Source organism: Leptosomus discolor, chromosome 2 (genome assembly GCF_034619465.1).
Source record: "Leptosomus discolor isolate bLepDis1 chromosome 2, bLepDis1.hap2, whole genome shotgun sequence".
In the NCBI taxonomy this organism is placed as follows: Eukaryota; Metazoa; Chordata; class Aves; order Leptosomiformes; family Leptosomidae; genus Leptosomus; species Leptosomus discolor.
Genome location: NC_141392.1, coordinates 102,966,904 through 102,989,352, shown reverse-complemented (window position 1 = coordinate 102,989,352; position 22,449 = coordinate 102,966,904). Strand labels below are relative to the sequence as shown.

The following is a 22,449-nucleotide window of genomic DNA, read 5'->3' as shown; positions in this document are numbered from 1 at the left end:
GCTTTCTTTACATCTCTTCTAGCAGAGACACTGAGCATAGCAGTTTAAAAGCATTAAACTAGGGAAGACACACATACATTTTTCACACATCTCTTGCTTATGTAGGATAACTTCTTTCATGTTAGGAGCCTGAAGCAGAAAATATTGTGACAGTGAGGTGACAGAAATCAAATAAATGGTTGTATTAGCAGAACAATATGGACTTTGAAATAGAATTATTTCCTGTTAGATTAAAACTTTTCAGAATTAAACATTTTTGATCCCCATCATGTGTATTAAAACTTACATTACTTTGATATATGACAATGTGATCTTGTCATTCTTACCCGAGATCAGACAGCTGATGTGACAGAAGCATACATACAAGCCAGAGCACCACACTTACAGTCCCTTCTTTTCAAGTGTGTTGATAGAAAATTTAGCCAGGTGTTTGGGGATTCTGGACTGTTCTTTCTGTTTATATATTAAAAATTATGTAGTTGTGTAAACATTTTTAGCTTTTTAAATAACAACCTGTTTTGTCCATTTCATTGGAAAGACACATCATGTCGAATAATCCCCTCACCCCAAATCAGCAACTACTCCTTTCCTTCCAAATGTAACTAAATGTATTTATTTTCATTTTAGTTCCTTCTTGGGTTTTTTGGTCCCATTCCAAAAATATTTCAAACGCTTCAAAACATGTTATTGAGGAAATGGATACATTGTTCAAGTGTCGTGTGAATTTTTTACTTCCCTTTTTCCAAATGAAGTAGGAGTTGTGGACTCAAACTGGGCAGAGGCTGATAAATTAGCTGTCACCTACAAAACTCCCCTGTTTCAGAAATATCTGACACTGGCACTTTACAGTTCAGCTTAGAAGAGCTGCAGGAATAGATACGTTCCAGTGTGACAGGCTAACAACTGACTGTGAGATGCTATGCCAATACAGCTGAAATTATTTTCCAAAGTGTTTCACAACATAAAGAAATTCTGAAGAAGAAAAACAGTCCAAGACCTTCTATGAAACTGAAGATATTCTCCCACAACCTGGATTTAGAAAACCAGAATCTGAATACATAGTCAACATGCATGAACTATGATGCTAGAGTTAAACTTATAAAACTGTAAAATTAGCCTATGTGGAAAGTGAAAATTTCCTTGCAGGAGGCTGGAAGTCTCTGAGTCTTCCAAAGGACTTGACAGTGAGGGTATCTATATTCTGCAGTATACTGCAGAATACTGCAGTATACTGTCATACTTCTTTCTTTAAGTAAAATTGTTTCAATGTTTTTTATGTTCCAGAGGTCTCAATTCACCCACCCACAAGTTCTGAATGCCTTTGTAATTTAAATACATTATTTGAATCTACAGAGAATTCATTTTGCCAACCTATTTACTGCCCACATCTATATTTTTAACAGAGCTGCACATGGGAGTTAAGCCAATGAAGCTATATAAAAGTATTAAGGTTTGCATTTAAATTTCGTATGAGTTGTTAATTCATACAGAATTGTAATTGCTAAAAGCAGGCTGCTTATTCTGAAGTCTTTGACTTTGAAAATAACAGAATTCAATGTCAATTTAGCCTACAGTATGAACATTCAGTTTCAATAATTAGTAATGTTCTATAATTGTATACGAAAATTATTTAATGGCAGTTTCAGCTTCCTAGTCGGATAACAATTCATTTTAGCCATCCATAATTCAATCAGATTACATCTCGTTTTACATATTTTAATAGATGCTTTCTTCTGGTTATTTTACAAATTATATATGCAAATGATGTATTAAATAATTGATGAAGCACCTTGTTTTGCTCGTAGCTACAAGTGATGCTTTTCTTCACAAATATATTTAGGCAGTAGTTCTCTTCACAGCAAGATTTTTGCATAGTATTTTAAAAATATTTAAACTCCTGCCGTGATGAAGGCTTATTTAGAAACACCATGTATAATTTACTAACCTGATTTATGAAGCAATTTACACAATTTAGTAAAATAGCACTGTAGAATTTCATTGCACAGGAATACTCGTCTTTTCTGAAGATCCTAAATTCTTGAACACTTGGGCAACTATGTATTATTACATTCTACGACAGGACAAAGTATATCAGGGTAATTATCCCTCCTGCTTTACTAAAGCTTTATAAACCTGCTAGAGGTTACTACTGCAGTTATTTTTTCCTACTGCCCAATTCCATCCTATAATCCTTACCAAAAGGGGAAATACAGTCATTAATCTCCTATTAGACATAAGGTAAACAGTGCAATGGAATATTATGTGTTAGGTATTTATCTACAGTAGTGTATATATATATGTATGAATACATATATAACAAGGATACATTTAATATTAAAGATTTCAGGATCCCTCCTTTAACTTATTGTATAAAAGTGCCAGTGTTCTAGGTATTACTTCCCTTTTTTTTTTCTTTATTTTTATCTGAATATTTAACATAGAGCAGTTTTTCTATAAGAACACTTTTTGAAATAAAATTGGATACTTGTAGAATATTATTTAGTCATTGTATTTCCTAACTTTGTAATTAATACACCAGCAAGTTATAAACAATCCTTTCTCTCATTTGTGGAGATGTACAATATAAATGTAAACTTGAAAAATGCTTTCCTTTTCAAGCTGTGGGTTTTGAAAGAACGAAAAAAGACCGGAGAGTTTATGATACTGTGTAGGCATTTAGGAAGTTTCTGATTGGGCACTTACAAACAAGAATCGTTTCAATCCCTATAAATTAGTGTAAGACAACACAATACACAAGCACAGAGTAACTTCCACTGGGAACACTGAGATCTTCAGAGAGAATTCCTATGTAAACTAATGAGAAAGAGGCGCCTCCATACTGATCTTAGCACATAACAGCCTTATGGTTTGGCTTCATTTGAGGAATCTCAATCTTTAATGTGGGTATTTCAAATCCTTTTCTTGGTGAAGAAGTTTTAGGCAAAGGTGTCTGTTTTCCTTATGAGAGAGGAGGTATCTGGGCCACTAAACACAGAGGATGCTGAATAGATGCTCAGCAAAGGTCAGAAAAGAGCTACAGATTAATCATGCACTTTTCACTCTTGTGTTGCAATGATTTATAAAGAGTCCAGGAAACAGAATTTTTTAAAAGACAGTGCTATTTGTGAAAGGAATTCCTAAGATCTGCAATTAGAAATTTCTCTTTTTAAAGGACACAAAGCAGGTAAAACACAAGGCTGGTGTGTTTCCCTCCCAAAAAAATCAGTAAAGTATGTCTCTTGATATGCTGACCTTTTCTTGTTCCTTTGCTTTTTTTTGGAAGCAACAGCAAACTGATCACCTGCATGTCAGAACAGGGCAAACAACCTCCCAAAGTCTTGTTCAAAAGGCTTACAAACACTTGTGTGCCCCAGAATAAAAGGAAGCCTGAAAGCTGCCTACATTTCCATATTTGCTTTATTTGTTTCAGCTGACAGTGAGCCCAATCAAAGAGACAGATTTATGTTACATTTATTTCTCCAGTGCTTTTAAATTCATGCTTGCATGAAGGGGCACAGGCCAGAGCAAAATCTACTTGCCAGTAGGATAATTATTTTTTTTTATTTCTAAGGTCACTGTATTTTATCTTACTCTTCATACTCAGTTAATATCTCTTTTTTTAAAAAAAATAATGTCATGTTATATTTAAAATATTCACAGTGAAGATCAGACTGCAGTTTGAGAGCTCTTAAGCACACAAGAGCCAAACATAGGATCTTTTGATACACAACTGCCTAAAATTACTCGGGTGGTTTATTTTGAGTGTTGGTGATCAATCTCATCAGCAATGCAATGGTTCTTATATTAATTAAGGATAAAGCATTAGATGCTATATTTGGTTATTTTAAATTTATGTAAGATTAGAGTATAACTTCAGAGAGAGTGAGATAGCTTTGGTGTTGTTTTATTTGTTAGTTTTAAATTCGAGACTGATAACTGTCAGAACAATGAATATTTAACAGTATTTCTTTATTGTGATTTGACCCTGACACAGCACATGACAGCCTGCGAAAATTCAAGTTCCATAAGAAATGGGTTTTTACCTGTGAAGTTTCATTTCAATACAAGCACTAATTTTTTTTTCCATTACAAGTGCATTTAAAAACTAATTATATGGAATTACTGCACAGTTTTTATTTTTCCTAAAATAATTCAGGAAAAAAAACATAAAACTGAATTAAACAATAAAATAATTCTGGGGAAACAATGAAGAAGATACTCTAAATATTAAATATAATAAGAAGAAATCAATATTTATATCATTACAAGCTATACATTTCTTTACAAAGAGGTAGTAATTAGCAATAGTTTTGTCTTTTGTAACTGTAACTTGAGATGGCCTTCAGTATTGTCGTATCAGTTTAAGTTGACTGCAAGTTGGTTTGTAATTGATTTCTAAGTACTGATCTTTTAAAAATATAAAAGTTCTTACATAAATTATTCTTTACTAAGGAATAAGAACAAACTAGCCAGAAGATTATGCTATTAAGGGTAACTATTTAGTCCAATATTATCTTTTTAAAGGAAATACTCTTTCATTAACTGAAGAGCAAAACTTTCAGCAGTCATCATTTTGCTTCTGTCAAAGTAAATTTACCAATAGCTGAATGTCAAGAAGATTAAATTGCCACTTTATTTGAAACACAAGGAATATATTGGTAAGCGACAAATTTCCATCCTAAAATTTTGCCATGAACACATTTTAAACTTCCTATTGCAATATACTAAGCCATTTTTGTCAGAGTTACTGAATAACATAATAAATACTGACTGCTGTCATTCATTCTTTCTTCCACAGAATTAGCAATGTAATCCTGGTTTGGTATTAATCACTGTACTTTCAACAGCATGTGCCATTAATTCACCTTAATGTGCTGCAACCAATCAATACCTAGTCTGTAAACTCATTTCTTCTTCAGCTCTACATGGCAAAAATCATTGCTTTAAAGTAGCTCTTTTTATCATCTTCAGGGTGAAGAACTGTTTAGATAAACTCTGTTGCTATTTCTGAGGATTTATTAGTCTTATGCTAAAATCATGCTCTTCAAGCCATTTAACATGTGTTTTTCTGGTATTCTGAAATACATTTTCAAATAATACTACAGAAGCCTGAAATTGGATTAGTGAAGTTTAAGAGGCTTTTAATCAATGAATACCTAAAGATCTCCCACATTGAAAAACACGATAGTTCACACTCTAAAATCTTTTCAAATTAAGGTTGAGTCACTCAATATCCAGTAATTACTATGAACAGTTAACATGGTGCAACATGAATGCCATATTTTTTAAAGAATCACTTGGACTTCATCTGTTAATCTTTGTTGCTGTCCTAGAATGTGGACATTCCCTGCAGTTTGCTGTGTCATGTGTCTTGAGCCACTATCCACACTGCATTTTGACAAGAGCAAACTCAGGAAATCAGCTCTCCCAAACACTTCATTCTTGCTGCTGCCTTCTCCTCCTAACATCACTGCACTGGTTCTTTGTGTGCACCACATAAACCTTATAAGCATTTCTACTTTTCACCAACCTTACAAGCATTTCTACTTTTCACCTTATATGACGTCTCTCACCTCATTGAAGTGCTTCCTCTGTCCTCCTGCTGGTGAGAAGGCCTGGAAGTGGGAGGCTGTCCTGCACCTGCAGCACTGCCCACTACCTTAATGGGGGCATTAGGGGCTGCTAGGGCTGTCTGCTTCTCTGCTTTCCTAACCCTGCTCTTCCCTCAGCTGCTGTGGGCCACACAGGGGCCAAAGATCCACAGAGGTGCCAAGCAGCAAGTCTGCAGTTATGGCCCTGCCCGCCAAATATTCTGTAAACTGGTGTCCTGGACAGATTGAGAGTTGTACTCATTGGCCTTTGCATGTGGAATGACCAGCAGTAACTGCCTGGTATGTATCAGAAGCTAGACTTGAAAAGACAAGTGTCTCCTACTTGCCTAGAAAATGAGCCTTTCATAAGGACTGTGGCTGTCTAATGATGGTCTGTTCTCATGGCCCACTTCATTAGGGCTCACTCTTGTATGTACAAGATGCTCCCTGTACAACCACTCTGCTGTAGAGGTAATGCCCAGATGTTTAGAGGCAATAATTGCACTCTGACAGAGTTGCTGGGCAGGAATATTGCCATCAAAATATACTTGTACAAAAGTCAGCAATCAAAAATATATATTTTTCTAATCAGTTACAATGCACACTATAGTCATAGCAATTTTAGAAAAAGGCCACAACAATTAGGGACACAGAGTCTGCACGTTTATTCCATGTTAGAATGAAAGTGAGTGACAATAGCAAGATGGATCAAGTAACTTCCTTTGGGAATGTACCATATATATCTGAATGACTATGTAAGGGAACAAAAGCGAGTAGTCTGAGCCTGCAACTACATAGATAGACACCAAACCAGATGTAATTGGATTTGCTTCCCCTAAGTAGATTCATAAACTAACACTCTCTCCTTGCTCCTCTGAGAGATCAGCTTCAGACAACCAAGGGGAAATAGGCTTAGCATTGGATTTGGCCAGTGTTTGTGGCAGCTCAAGCGCTAATGAGGACCAACCGTGAAAAAGTAACCATCAGAACCACCTGTCAATTTACTTTCAGTTTATTGTTCCAAAACTTTGCTAAGTCCAAAGTTTGGATCAATCAGGACCATGTTTTAGTTCAATTATCTTTCCCATCCTTTTCCAATTTCCTTGCATATATTAACCATTATTCTACTGCATTCTGTCCCACTGCTAGAGGGTACCAGGGCAGGAGTATTCTGGCAACCAACTAACTTGATATGCTTCCTTCAGGTGTACCAAAGAAGAACAAAAAAAGCAGAACCCTGTTCTTTCCCTGGGGAGTAACACAATGTATAACGATTTTTTTCCCCATAGTAGATCTACCAAGGCACCTATATTCTAAAGCCATGCTTTGCTACCTGACTCTTTACAAAAAGGATGGCAGAGCAGTAGAAAGAAAGCATCCAGGAATCCAGGTAGGTCCGGGAGGAAAGAAGTAAGATGTACATGACTGAAATACTGTTCTGCATTTCACAAATTATCAGTACATTGGTAACATTTTCTGTCTAAATGCTAACAGAATTGTGCCACTGTGAAATGCTTTCTGCAGCTGCTCTCAGGTTGTGCTTGGAAGGAAGAGCTGTGGGAAACCTGCAGATCTTGGGGTTAGCAGGGCATAATCTCACAGTATTTGCCATGTCGGTACGTGCATTCCATCTAACCCTCATAAACCAAAATGCAAAAGTAAGCTTTCTAACATACAAAGATGTGGAGAGGTGTTAGTCTTTAATTTACTTTTTTAGAGATTTGCTAATTGCAATCAAATCCACTCCTATCCATTCTCTAAGGTTGAATTCCCAACTACTTTTTTCATCTACATAATTACTACGAAGAAAAATGCTGAAATAATAAAGGCTTATGCCAGAAAGAGCAACAAAATACATTTGAATCCAACCTTGTATTTTAATCTTAACATTTTTATAAGCTTCATATATGTGAAAGTAATGGTAAAAACAATAATGCACTTCTTAGATACATGTTGAAAAGTCAGACATGATAATAAAGCTTCACAAGTCAAAACACAAAGGAAAAAAAAAGACAAAAGACATTATATTTGAAGTAAACAGCAGACAGTCCTATAATAATTTCTTCCATAGCCTGTCTCACTTCCACTTTGTGTAATTAAATGTGGTGTTTGACAGCATGTGCTCTGAGAGTGTAAGCAGAGATCACACAGCTTCCAGAAATAACTTATAAATAATGAAACAATCACCCATTCAGATACAAACACCAAAGAGATGGATCAACTTTTCTGCTGCACCTTGCATAAAAAGTTCCTTTTGAGTGCCACACGATCAATGTGCAGTATTTAAAGCAGAAAATTGTCATGCCTCTTTTGTTCCACTGAGCATACCAAAACACTCACTTTGCATTAAACAATGAACTGCAGAAACACAGAGACCAAATCATATCCCCTAGACATTAGCCTTCAAGACACTCATTCTCTCTGTACTTGCAGAATAGCACACAATGAGGCAAACATAGCCTGGGTTTCACTCCACTGAGTTCAGTGTTATTACACGAAGAATTAATTTATTCAAACACATCTTAGTCATTATACAAGCACTTTTAATGAGTTGTGGGTGAACACTGGCTTACCCTCTGGCTTTTTTTTTGGGGCGGGGGGGGGGGGGGGGGCTAAGGGACTCTCTGCTTTCCAAAATATAAAATTATCTTCTTATTTTTCTTGTTTCAAGACTGGCCTGATTAATGGAGAAAGAGCTCTCAGGATAATACTCAGATTGCCAGTTGTTCAGGGAAAGCGATTCTCCTAAAAAAACCCAGCCTCATAGCCCCACAGATAGTGTCTTGATTTTACCCTTACACTATATACGGGGAAAAAGGTGTAGAGGGACTAAAGAGACGTCATTCCAGTGCACACTAAGCATGCAATGAAGGCAAGATGATGCTGTAGTCTCCATCTTCCTGAGAAGATGGGAATTACAGAAGTTCTTAACCCCTGATGTGCTATATCGAAGGGCTGGAAAGAGGCAGTCACCAGGACAGTGTGGCAAGGAAAGGGAAGAATTTGAGCTGTGATATTAACTGAGGGGAAGAAAAAAAAAAAAAGAGAAAGCATAAACTTAGATCCAGAAAATCCTAAGATACCTTACCTGTTCACAGTACTGAATTGATAAAGTCCATAAGGCACTGTTATGCCTGGATTTACTAACTTGCTGTGTATCTCTGAATTCTAAATAACTAAAAATCCTGATATATAAATGTTGGGGGTTTTCTACACACCCATATTTTTCAGACATTAGAACAGCATATTCTCCTTTCTACATCCATTTTTATTACCAGCAGATTTCTAATTCAGTGACAATTGAAAGCATAATAACCATTTTATGATCATAGCTTCCCAAGACCTCTCTCTTTGACTTGTATATTTAAAAGGACTCCAGAAGATATATGCAGTCATTGAAGATAATAGTATAAAAAACTTACAAACAGAATTTTTATGGTTACTGTCTTTGCTGGGCAACATCTTGACTCCTCTTGATTTCAGTTCAATTGCTTTTTTCACTGAGAAAACAAGCAAACAAAAAGAATTCCTTATTAAACCTTACAGAAAGGACATATAGCAGCCAAATCATACATTACAATAATACAAACCTACATAGCAATCCTACAAGTAGATTGAAATAACTGCAGTTTCTGTGATAATCCAAATACTATTTACAAAAATACAAGCATTTATCATGTTTCAGAAAATGTGCTTTTTAAACAGACATTATCAGGATTTGCAATATTTTTTATTCAAGTTTCCTTAGGGTCAAAGAAAAGAAAACCTGTCCTAATTACAGGTATGGGTTTCCTGTTTGCCACTGCATATGGCAAAATCTTATTTTTTAAATCTTATTTCTTATCTAAAATGTAAAGTATATTATCTACACATATTTGATGATCACAAGCTTTAAATGCAATTTTCACATCTGCTTTATTTGACTCACTCTTCAGTAGTAGACATGTTTTTAGTTCAGTTTCCTAAGCAGACTTAGATTATAGGATCCTGATATGTTACATTCTTTGGCTCACCTAACCCCTTTTGAATCTCCAGGGCAATATCTGCTGAATTAGAAAGAGAGTAAAACCTCTCAAAGGGACAAAGTTTTGTGAGAGAGAAAAGATGCACCAGAGGTTTAATATCTGTTTTCTCTGTTTAGCTATTTGAATGGCTGATAAACTCCCAGCCTACCTCTACTAAGTAGTTAGGGCACCATAGGAGGGAACAGGGGCAAAGTAAGAAGAGACATGAGAAGAAAGTAGTGCAGTTATACATTAAGGAACACATGGGGTAGAATTGTAATGGTAGGAGAAAAGGATAAAATACAGGACACATTCACAGGCAATTAATTAGGTCTGTGGGAACAACTTGATCAATTGAAAACAAAATCAGATGTAGAAAATAATTATGAAACAAACCTGGACAATTCAAAACTATTGTGAAAAAAACAATAGCAATAGCAAAATAGCTAGTGATTGACTGTGTATCAGAGTGCTAACAACGTCATGACGCATGTCGGAAAAAAAAAATTACAAAAAGCATTAATCCTTTCCTTATTCATCTTAAATACCTTTTTTTTCTAGAGCTTACAGTGGTTAATAATCTTAACATGCAGCCATTTATCCTACATACAAATAGAAACAAAAAATCAACTCAAACATTTTTAAAATGGGAGTAATTTGTACCTCATACTGTATAAATATATAAATTAATATCACAGATTATCAGTTATACTTTCTGTCAATATATGGAATAAATTTTATGATTACTACACTACACACTCATCTACACAAACATTTCCAAGAAATGAAGTGGTAGGAACAGCAAGTTAACAGTCTTCAAATATTACATTAAAAATTGTGATTTCATTGTATTTGTTTCTATACTGGGCTTTTTCTGCTTTTGCAGCCTGAGAGTGAAGCAGGCTCTTCTCAAGTGCTGAAATTGGGCAAATACTGCAGAAAGTACTTTTTGTGCTATGTACGTTGCAAGTGCAGACATTTATGTCTAAGCCTGGAAAACAGGTGTTCAAATGATGAAAGATGATTGAAACACAATTGTAACTGCATGGGATTAAATGGATTTCATAGCAGTGTGGTGTTTTCTTTTCTTCTAAGACAGAAACACATTATACAGAGACATCAATGCAGACAATAAGGCTAATATCCCCAAGGGCATTTGGAAGGGTAAACCTCATGGATATGGTTTTCTTAGGATTACTTTCTAGACTTAGGTGCTAAAATTTCCATCAAGTGACACCTTATGTTCTATTTTCTTAGGCTACATAAGCAGCATGTTAAAATTATTCCATATTGAACAGGAAATGAACAGCACAACTCTTGTAATGAGTATTTGGGACATTGTCTGGAGCTCTGGGCCCTCCACCAGCATGAATTTCACAACATATTAATAATATCTATGGCATGTAAAACATAAGAGCAGTTCTTGGAGGATTCAAAACCCACATTGCTAATATTCACAGACGAGTGGTAAAACCATTGAGGAGTTATACAGTGGACAGAGAAAAGAACTATACTCTCCTTCTCTTTGTCCGGTGACCCTGTGAAGTGTGAAAAGAACTATACTCTCCTCCTTCTCTTTGTCCTGTGACCCTATGCCCTGTGAAGTACCAATCGTCACTCAAATTACTTGTGTGAGTTCACACTTGAAGGTATTTTTTACACATACTTGAAGCACACTTCTCGGGAATGGGGAAAAATGATACCCATCAGATTTATTTGAAATATAGTGGACATAAATTGAATGAGAGGTTCTGACTTGATAGATGAAAAACTTTTTCACTATTAGGACAGTTGAGCATTGAAACAGGTCCTGCAGTTTCCATCTTTGGAGTTTTTTTCACACGTCAAGAAAAAGGCATTCTGTATCTCTCTGAAAGAACATTAGATAGGAGATTCACAACTCTTAAGACCAGTCATCTAAAATGTATGTTTTATGAAGAGAAGTAGCTACCTCAAGGGGGCAATTCACCTCCTTCTAAGATAGGCATAACGAATCATCCTCTGGAGATGCCTTTTCCTCTCCGTAAAATATAACAGAAATGTATACCACTTGCTCAAGCTAGATTCCTACATTTTAGACAGCAACATTAGGTGACATGAGCTTTTGTCTGGAGAACTTTAAAAGCCAAATGTTGGTATCTGTGAGACATAGTGAACCATGAGGTTAGAAGGGATAGTTTGAGACATAATTACCAAACCTCTGCCTCTATTATACTCGTGTGTGTACATTTTCGCATGTGGCCTCCATACTATTTTCTTCTATCTTCAAAAAGAATTAAGCAAATATAGTCTTTAAAATATAAACTGTTCAACCTCTGAAAGAGAAACAGAGACCACTGAGCACTGTGGTTTGAGTGAAGCAGCTCAACTCCTTCTGTAACATAAAAGAAATATTCTAAATTGCACTTTTTATAACCATTTAAATCCCATTTTAACACCTTTTCTGATACGCTATCTTTCTACTTCCTGATTGCTCTTTCATTAAAAAGGTTTTCCTGATTTCAAAGATAATTTGCCATTTAATAGTACAAAAAGAGGAACGGGTTTATGTTAATAATGTCAGATATGCACAGCACTTAAAAGGTTTAAAGCTTAAGTTTTAAAAGAAAAATCATAGCTTTCTGCTGTCTTCACTTAAATATTCAGTTAAGCAAACTGAATTAACTCACTTCACCTTTTCCATTAATCACAACTTCAAGACTCTTTTGGAGATGAGATACACATTCAGGGAGGAGGGCAGAACTGATCACTGGAAGTCCAAGACAATCTTATCAGCTTACTGGAAAGCACTGGTGGTATTTCTTTATTTTTTGATATAGCTACATTAAACTCAGCCATGAAAAGAGTATATGCCTGGTATTATTTGAATGGATCAAGAAAGTTAAATTTTCAAGTTATAAACCTCTAATCAAAATATTCTGATTTCTGTGAAGCTCTTAGTTTCTAATATATTTGAACCTGTGTGAAGAAAACATACTTTACCCCAAGCACAATTGCCTTGCAGGAAAGATTATGACAATTTAGTAGAAATATGGTTCTAACAAAGGATCGGAATCACAGAATCACAGAACGGTTGAGGCTGCAAGGGACCTTCTTGTCCAACCCCCTTGCTCAAGCAGGGCCACCTAGAGCCAGTTGCCCAGGATGAGCTAATGAGCAAAATTTCAACTGCCAGTAACAATTAGGAAGGCAACTAAATAAAAGTAGCAGTGAGATATTAGGACAGCAGTCCCTATGTCTTTCGAGAATATTGGAAAACTGTTACCTTCAGTCAGAGACATTTCTGTGTATTTACATATATATATTTGTGTGTGTCTATACTATATATATATATACTATATATATAGTATAGACATATATTGCATTCAGATTTGTTGTTTGTGAAAAAGTACTTCAAAAAATTAGTATGCAATATTTTATGAATCTTATTAGATTAAATAAAATAATAATAATCTATATCTGTATGTGAATAAAGGAGGTTTGATACATTTGAGACCTGCTGCCATTCTGGCACTGAAAAGGTTGTCCTAGAAAGCTGATTTTCCAATGCATTTTCCTTGTCCAAGACATTTGAAGTATAAAATATAACTGCTAAGTTTTCTGTGTTCACTTAAATTAAGAGAAGATATTAAAATAAACAGAACATTAAATATTTAAAACACTTGTAATGTTTGAGTAAGCAAGACCTAATATTATTGAGAAAGTTCAGATACTCAATGAGTTTAAGGTAAATGTTCACAAATAACTAAGCTCAGATAAATTTCAATAAGAAGTTTTATATACAGACTGCAGGCCGAAAAACTTTGAAAAGGCCCTTCATGACCCATTGACTATGCAATGAAAAAACAAGGGCCAACAAATGAAGTTCACGAGAGTAAAGCTTCAAATTATATAAAATGAAGTGGTTTTTCAAACAAGGAGTAGTAGACGCGAAATTCTTTGCCAAAAGGCACTGGAAAATGTGGATGCAAGAAGTCTGCAAATCTGCTTCAGGCTGTGGCTGGAGACAGGCATGGGGTTTATGAATGTTCATGACAATTCTTATGCTTCTCTAAGTCAACCTTTGTGGGCTGAAGAAAGAGTCCAAAATTCATTTGGCAGGTAAATCTCAGCTCTTGGGTACAAAGGAATGACTCTTCTTCCTCTTCACATTACTTTATCAGACTATGACCTGTACTATGATACCTTTAGGCATTGTTATAATCATAGTAAGTATTCCTCTATTGCACATGTAAGATAACCTTCTTTTGGAGGGTTTTTTTTCCTGTTCTAGTAGACAAGATAGCTGTTTGTTGCCCTGATGAGTACTGTCTTTCTGGACAGAAGCTTCAGGACTTCCTACAGAACATAATTATTATTTACAGTTTGAAATTGTCTCAGCTGAAGAACTCTTACGGCTGACCTTTCATCCTGCCTTTACACTCCAAGACACACCATGTGCTTGCCATGATAGTACTAACCTCTCAGCACAGCTTCATGCTTCTGCAAGCTATCACCCTTCATAGTCAGACGATCCCCAGTTCCACGCAGACTGGCTATTTCTGTTCCAGTTTTTAGATCTTCCTTGAAACATCAGGATTATATGACACTTGGTGTATATTCAAAACAAATTCACTTAAATATTAGATTTCTTATTAACTTTGTTACATTACTTAATTAGAAGAGGAGTAGCGTAAGATTTTTTTTATCATTCTGTAAGATTATGGTTTTGTTCTAAGATTTCTGTCACATTTTGAGTTATTTGCACCTCACTGAAATTATTTGGTTATGGTTGTCAGATTCTGATTTCAGTTATAGCTGTGTATATCTGGTAGAATAGAACTTTTCCACACAATATTTATATGCCTAGTCCAAATTTATTATGAAAAAATTATTGTCAATGAAAATCACCTATGATTTAATGTTTTGGGTTATTTTTAAACAGATTACTATATAGCATATTGTAAGCATTATAATATTTTCTTAGGTCAAAGAATACTCACTGAATATTTTATCTTCTAAAATTAATATATTGCAGAGTTTTCTTAATGAAATTATCTTTTTTCCTTTTTTACTCATCTATATAATGGTAATCAGAAATACTACAAAACACTGCTACATACTGTTTCAGTGAGGCCCTTACTACATTGAAATTTAATGAACTCAATGAACGTTTATCATTAGGGAGAAGATTTAAAGGAGCACTGCTCATGTTCAAAATTAATTGTGATGTCTTATGACTTAAAAATCTATTAACCAGCATATTTTAATTAAGGCTGAATCACACCCAAATACACATAGTCATCTTTTTCTTCTTCTTTGTGTCAGAGAACCGGAAATATAAAAAAGTTTGTAAAAGTCATGTATTTCTATGTGAGCTTTTAGAAATAATGCACCTTAAGTGCACCTTAAAAATGTTAAAAGGCTCTTGAATTTGTTACTTTTGAAAGTGAAAACAGTCATTGGTAGTATCATCTTTATTTTCTGGAGCCATGTGGCACTTCGGCATACTATGCTTTCTCTACATTCCTACCTCTCTATAATTCAAAAGCAAAATTTTCTCTATTTTATTCTGCTTCAATTCATTTCTAAGAGACAGTAACTCACAAAAGAATTGCTCTACTGCTGTTACTATTGTAAAAGCATCTTATACACAGCAGCTCATTACAGTACGGTTGGTTTCTTACAATTCATACAACAATGAATGTTTTTAAAAGTTTTTTATTTTCAACAGGTTTTTTTCCAGGATGTTTCTTTGAAAACTGTCCTTCCAACCTCAGGTATACTCTAAATTGCTCAAGAAAATGAAATCTGAAGGTTTGCTTTTTCGTGATAGTTTTAAACAGTGTTTCTAACAATTACACATGACTAAATAAAAGCATGAAGCAGTCATTCAAATATTCTTTGCACATGTACATTTTAAAAATATACTTATTTCACAGGTACAAATAACTGTACAAAGTACGAAGGAATAGGGAATCAAGCTGTGTGTATACAAGCAGTTCTGGAAGTACCACTCGAACAATTTATGACTATTAACCAAAACAACTATATATAATTTTTTAACCCTGGCATAATCAATATCTTTCCAAAAGTAAACTTGCTAATTTAAATCTTGATCTCTGATTACTCCTTCATTTTAATTCTTCATGAGTACATTTAATTACATGGTTTAAGCATTACACAAAATTTTAAAGTAAAGATCATTCATCTGGGTTTTTTGTTTGATTTGTAGAAGTTAAGACAGACTTGTTTTTAAAAAACAAACTCGATATGCATCTTGAAAACAGTGACAACCTATCTGAAATCTACAAAGTATCATTAGAATTCTCAAGAAAATTCAATGTATTTACAATTTTTGTCTGACACTGGAAGGTGCTTTTGAATAAACTACTGGTTATAAACAAGAGGAACTTGCAAGCTAACAAAAACATTTTTACCATATACAAGTTCTCTAAGTATAATTTCAAGGTAAGTAATAAAATTTTCTGTGAGTTCTATTATTATGTCATGAAGTACTTCTTACTATGGGTTATTAAGTTCTGGTATTCCATGGAGCAATTAATTCTTATTTGAAGTTGTATTTGAAAATACACTGAGAGAGGCCTACAGAGTGTTGGCAGCACTGTGTCCTCTAAGTCATAGGATAGAGTTTCAGTTTTCTCAGAGAATGTTGCCTGCTATAAAGTCTATAAAAGAAAACTTTCTAATATGTTTGCCTTTCCACCATCATACAAGCTCGTGTGAACACAAAGAAAATGCTAAATAAAGATTAAAAACAAATACAAAGAAAAAAAAAATAGTTTAAAGAAAATGATCATAAAGAACTATATGTACTTCCTACATATCCATGAATTACTACTCAAATGTAAAACGAACTAGAAAAAAAAAAAAACAAACCTCAAAATATCCAAAGAAATTTCTTTAAACAAAGTAAAACCCACTTAATTGCTGACTTCCTTGAAGAAGTTATTTTCCTTCTCTGATAGTAATTAACTAGTAATTAACTAATAATTGCACAGACCATGTGAAGGTAGGAAGAAGGCACCTTTCAGACCCAGCTTCTCCCACTGTGAAGCTTTTTTTTTAAATATTTTTGTTTCATTTTGTTTTGTTTTGTTTTGTATTACGAGTTTCTCCCATCTGACATGCAAGGTTTTGTAGATAATTTGTAATTTGAGATTGAAGATGAATTTCAAACTAGCTGTATTACAATATAAAAAGTTTATATCTATTTGTCTTATATTTTCAGGGTGGCTATGAATTTCAAGTAAAGGGTGGGAGTTTTTTAGTATTGCCTGACTAATCATGAATGAGCCAAAAGCTGTACAATTGCAAGGTAGCAGGCAGTCTTTGGCACCAAGACCAGTCTTATTCTCTGGTTGTGTAATTTTTCTTAGGGGAGACAAGATGGAGATTTGTAAGAAGAAAAACATGGAAAAGTGAACTGAAAGAGATGATGGTAAGAAGCACAACTAATTGTCCATTTGTAGGGAAAAACTGAGAAGTAATTTATTCTAGAGAGAGTTTTGAAGAGTTATGGTATACTTTAAACTTAAAAAGGGAACTGCAAAGAGGAAAGAGATCTTCTGCAGTTGCACTAGGGCTAGAACAAGAACTTACAGTCTTTATCTGTAAGAAGGGAAACTTTGGATACACAAAAAAGCTTTTTAATAGTAAAAGTGACGAAGCCCTGCAATAAGTTACCCAGAGAAGCTGTGGAATCTTAGCCATTAAAGATAAGACTTAAAGCCATTAAAAATAGGTTTAAAGAACATATTAAATTAAAGTCTGAAAACAAGTGTCAAATAGACAGGGTTCCTTGTCAATGCAGGGTTAGCTTATCAAGATCCCTTTTAAACCCATTTTCTATTATTTCATAATAGTAACCCATAAATAGAAGTCATTTGGCTAAAAAACTATAAGTGGCTAAGACCTTGGTGAGTTTTTCTAGGATTTCTAGCATACAAAATTAATTGATTGCACTTACATTTAACTGCATGTGTGCAAACAGGTAAATTGTGTGCAGTACACAAGTCATATCAAAGCCAGATAAGACACTTGAAGCACAGAGTTAACATAGTGTAATGCTGGATATAATTACCCTCTTTTAGACTTAAAATAGTTATACCTTGAGAATACCCTTATGTGACTCCCTAACAAGAAAACTAAGACTTGCTATTTGTTCCTAGCACATTCTTTATAAGAGCCCTTGTGTAAATCTTGGATTACATATTTTTTTCCCAGTTACCCAACTATATGAGTATCTTGCCAGTTTTTCTTCCTGCATGAAATAATCTGCAAAGCCATGAATCCTGGCTACCACTCAAAGCTAAAATATTCTGACATCATCTGCTGGTACTTCCTCAAGCTGCTTCTGCTGCTGCTCTGATGAGTTCAGCTCTTGGCTGCCTTTCACTGCAGATTTTCCCAAGCACAGATATTTGAAGGTGAAGAGGAACAGCATATTGCCCAGTACCTGGTGATCACAACCAGGGACTTTCCTGTCCAGCCTTAAGTCCAGTGTCACTATAAGAAATGTACTTGAATAATTCTCTGGTTTTGCTACAGTATAGGAAAAAAAAATTAGTATTTTGAGTATTTTGTATTTTGAGTATTTTGTATGTTGAGAGAGAGTGTAAGAGAAATACCTATTAGAAAGATTCACTTAGGTTTACATATTTTGCAGAGTTCAGTAGTAAAAAGTGACATATTTGCAATAACATTCATAAGAATATTCTTGAAGGCAATTAGCAAATTTATCTCAGTACAGGTCAGAATTCATCAATTTTCTTTTGCTTTAGCTTCATTGTTCTGATTTTTTTCAAGTTAAGTACTGCTGTTTTGAAACAAAGTATTTTCTTAATTCAGATTGCAGAGTCCAATCATGTGTCCTGTTTGCTTTGCCTTAGTGCCTCAGTCTTTCTGGGTTCTCCTCCAAAGACACAATTACAAGAGTACTACCATTTTCTGGCCCTGGAAGAATAAATAAAATCATAGAATTGTTTATGTTGGAAAAGATCTTTAAGATCATCGAGTCCAAGCGTTAACCTAACACTGCCAAGTCCTCCACTAAACTGTGTCCCTAAGCACCACATTACACATCTTTTTGAACAATTCCAGGGACGGTGACTCAACCACCTACCTGGGCAGCCTGTTCCAATGCTGGACAACCCTTTCTGTGAAGAATTTTTTCCCAATATCCAATCTTAACCTCCCCTGGTGCAACTTGAGGCCATTTCCTCTTGTCCTATCACTTTTTACTGGGGAGAAGAGACCAACGCCCACCTCACTACCACCTCCTTTCAGGTAGCTGTAGAGAGCGACATGGTCTCCCCTCAGCCTTCTTTTCTTCAGGCTAAACCACCCCAGTTCCTTCATCCACTCCTCATAAGACTTGTGCTCTAGACTCTTCAACAGCTTCATTGCTCTTCTCCAGACACACTCCAGCACCTCAATGTCGGTCTTGTAGTAATGGGCCCAAAACTGCACACAGTATTTGAAGTGCGGCCTCACCAGTGCCAAGTACAGGGGCACAATCACCTCCCTACTCCTGCTGGCCATGCTATTTCTGATACAGGCCAACACCACCCTGGCCACCTGGGCACACTGCTGGCTCATGTTCAGCCGGCTGTCAATCAACACCCCCAGGTCCTTTTCTGCCGGGCAGCTTTCCAGCCACTCTTCCCCAAGCCTGTGCTGTTGCATGGGGTTGTTATGGCCCAAGTGCAGTACCCGGCACTTGGCTTTGTTGAACCTCATACAGTTGGCCTTGGCCCATTGATCCAGCCTGTCCATATCCCTCTGCAGAGCCTTCCTTCCCTCAAGTAGATCAACATTCCCCCCAACTTGGTGTCATCTGCAAACTTACTGAGGGTGCACTCAATCCTCTCATCCAGATCATTGATAAAGATAGTAAACAGAACCGGCCCCAACACTGAACCCTGGGGAACACCACATGCGACCAGCTGCCAACTGGACTGAATTCCATTCACGAACCACTCTTTGGGCTTGGTCATCCAGTCAGTTTTTTACTCAGCGAAGAGTATGCCCATCCAAGGCATAAGCAGCCAGTTTCTCCAGGAGAATGTTGTGGAAAACATTGTCAAAGACTTTACTAAAGTCCAGGTAGATGACATCCACAGCCTTTCCCTCCTCCACTAAGTGGGTCACCTTGTCATAGAAGGAGATCAGGTTAGCCAAGCAGGACCTGCTGTGGCATGTGCACTCCCTTCCCCCACCCTGGTGGGTCTAATGTGCAATACAGGGGACACGGTGGCTAGTTTGATGGGAAGCGCGTCTGCTGCAGGTCACATCACAGGGAGCCCCCAGTCATATACCCCAGGTTCCTGAGCCTGCCAAAGACCACCTCAACCAATAAGCCTACCTAAAAGACCCCATCAACTATTAAGAGCTGTATATGACCACGAGCACTGATCTGATTCCGGCTATAAATTGAGCCTACCTGAAGTCCCTTTTAAGCCAGTCTTCCTCAGAGCAGTCATCCACAGTCAGGAAACTCTCCCTTTGGATCAAGATGCTGTCCAAACTTTCTGGGATTGAGTGTCCTCACCTTATAGGTGAGTTGTTTATGCATTGTAAGCCAACATTCTAAGTTTAGATTTAGTTATAGACCATGTAGTATCAGTTCTCAACTGACATCCTGAACCTGTAAAGTTGTGGTCGCTGAAGTGATTGTAACAGAAGATCTCTGTTCAGTTTGACCGTTCTACAGTTTTCCTGACATCATTAAAATGATTTTTTGAACATATTTTGTCAGTCTTACACTTCCGTGTAAGGTCACCTGGTTTTCCTTTACATGCTGCATGATGACATGCTCAAGATTATCTGCTCTATAACCTTCCCTGGCCTGTAGTTCCACAGATCCTTCTTTTGGCCCTTCTTGTAGATGGGCATCACATTTTCTAACTTCCAGTCAACTGGGACCTCCCTGGTTAAGCAGGACTGATGGTAAATGACTGAAAGTGGCTTGGTGAACTCTTCTGCCAGCTCCCTCAGTACTCCTGGGTGGATCCCATCTGGCCCCATAGACCTGTATGTGTCTAAGTGGTGTGGCAGGTCACTAACCATTCCTCTTTGGATTACGAGGTTTTCATTCTGCTCCCTATCTTCCAGCTCAGCGGGCCGGGTAGCCAGAGAACATCTGGTCTTACTACTAAAGACTGAGGCAAAGAAGGCATTAAGTACCTCATCCTCTTCCTCATTCTTTGTCACTATGTTTTCCCATGCATGCAATAAAGGATGGAGAGTCTCCTAAGCCCTCCTTTTGTTGTTAATGTATTTATAGAAAATTTTTTAATTGTCTTTTATGGCAGTAGCCAGATTAAACTCTAGTTGGGCTTTGGCTCTTCTAATTTTCCCCTTGCATAACCTCACGACATCCTTGTAGTCCTGAGTTGCCTGCCCCTTCTGCCAAAAGTCATCAACTCTCCTATTTTTCCTAAATTCCAGCCAAATCTCTCTGTTCAGCCATGCTGGTCTTCTTCCCCACCAGCTCATCTTTCAGCACATGACATGATCTACAATTCCAAATTTGGCAGCATCAGTATTCTCTCTGGATTCTGCTTATAGATCAAACATTTCCTTCTTATAGCTCAAAGTCATGTGGGACTGGTAAATAGAGCGTTAGCTATCTCTAAGTTTTCTTCTGCTTCACTATGGCCTACTGTACCATGAATTCTTTCTAGAAGTTTTGTATCTATAGAATAAGAAAAAAACAAATTCTTATTTATGAGAATAAGCAAAACCATTCTCAATCTTACCATTCACTTCAGTTTATGAAGGGAATTCTATACTAAATTCATTGATAAAACAAGACACCAGACTCAATAACCTAGCAGGATCCTTGCAAGCTTTTCTTCTTAACTACCCACTTTTTGACTTTCACAGAGGCATCACAATTTTCTATAGGATCTCTAGTTTAAATCAACTTACTGGAATAATCCAACCCTCTGCTGTTTCTGTATTCCTGGCCTGAAGAGTATTCTGTCTAATACACTATCCCAGTGTTTTTCTCACTAACAGCTTTCAAAATCTTTCCTACTAATCAGTATTATAACTCCAGAGAGCTTCACAGCAGGCATAGATGTTTCTGTTATATGGCTACCTGTAAAAGCCATAGGTTCATGATCAGCTGGGTTCCTTGTTCCATCAATCCAGCAATGTACTGCCTGTCATCATCAGACCTTCCACCTGCTCCCTGTGCTGGAAATCTCTGCATGCAGTACTAGTGAACAAATGGTACAGCCTCAAGATAAATTGGTGTCACAATCTTTCTCATTCTATGTGTATAAGCTGACACAGGATCTGCAAGTTTAAAAAGAAGCACAGCTATTTGTTTTCCATTAACCTTCTGCATGTCACTTAGATGGCCTCTTGCCCGGACGGACTGCCTTTGCTCCTTTCTGCTATCAATATATGATATATCATAACAAAACAAGTTCAGCAGGCATGGAGTCCTCAATGCCTGCAGATGTCCTTCACAGTTCTGGAAAACAGTTTTAACACAGTTTGCACTATGAATATCACTATCACAGAACACACTAAGTAGTAGTAAGTAGGGACTGTCTCTAAAAATCATAAAATGAGATACTCTCAGTTCGTTGTTCAAATGGCACTCCAATTGCCACTTCAAATGCCACTTTCAACTATAGTGCCAAAAGCTGATTTATGGTCCTCCTCCATTAACATCTCCATAGTGCTACTCAGTGGGATGATCAAAATGTTCATCAGAAAATCCTATTCTGAAGTCAGTATTTGACTGTCTTTTCAGGTTTTGTAGAGGAATGAAATCTGCAGTTTGGACTGAAAACACAGCTCTTACACTGATCATTTGACTGTTATCCACCACATAG

At 36.3% G+C, this 22,449-nt stretch overlaps 1 protein-coding gene across 1 annotated transcript in view; it reads right to left on the bottom strand.

The window, feature by feature from the left end:
• The window catches only part of CSMD1 (CUB and Sushi multiple domains 1), a 1,224,748-nt gene that overhangs the window by 461,258 nt on the left and 741,041 nt on the right, over positions 1–22,449 (bottom strand). Inside the window, exon 7 of the mRNA XM_086461528.1 lies at positions 9,014–9,091. Coding sequence (XP_086317654.1) covers positions 9,014–9,091 — 78 coding nt within the window. The remainder of the gene's footprint in view (positions 1–9,013; positions 9,092–22,449) is intronic.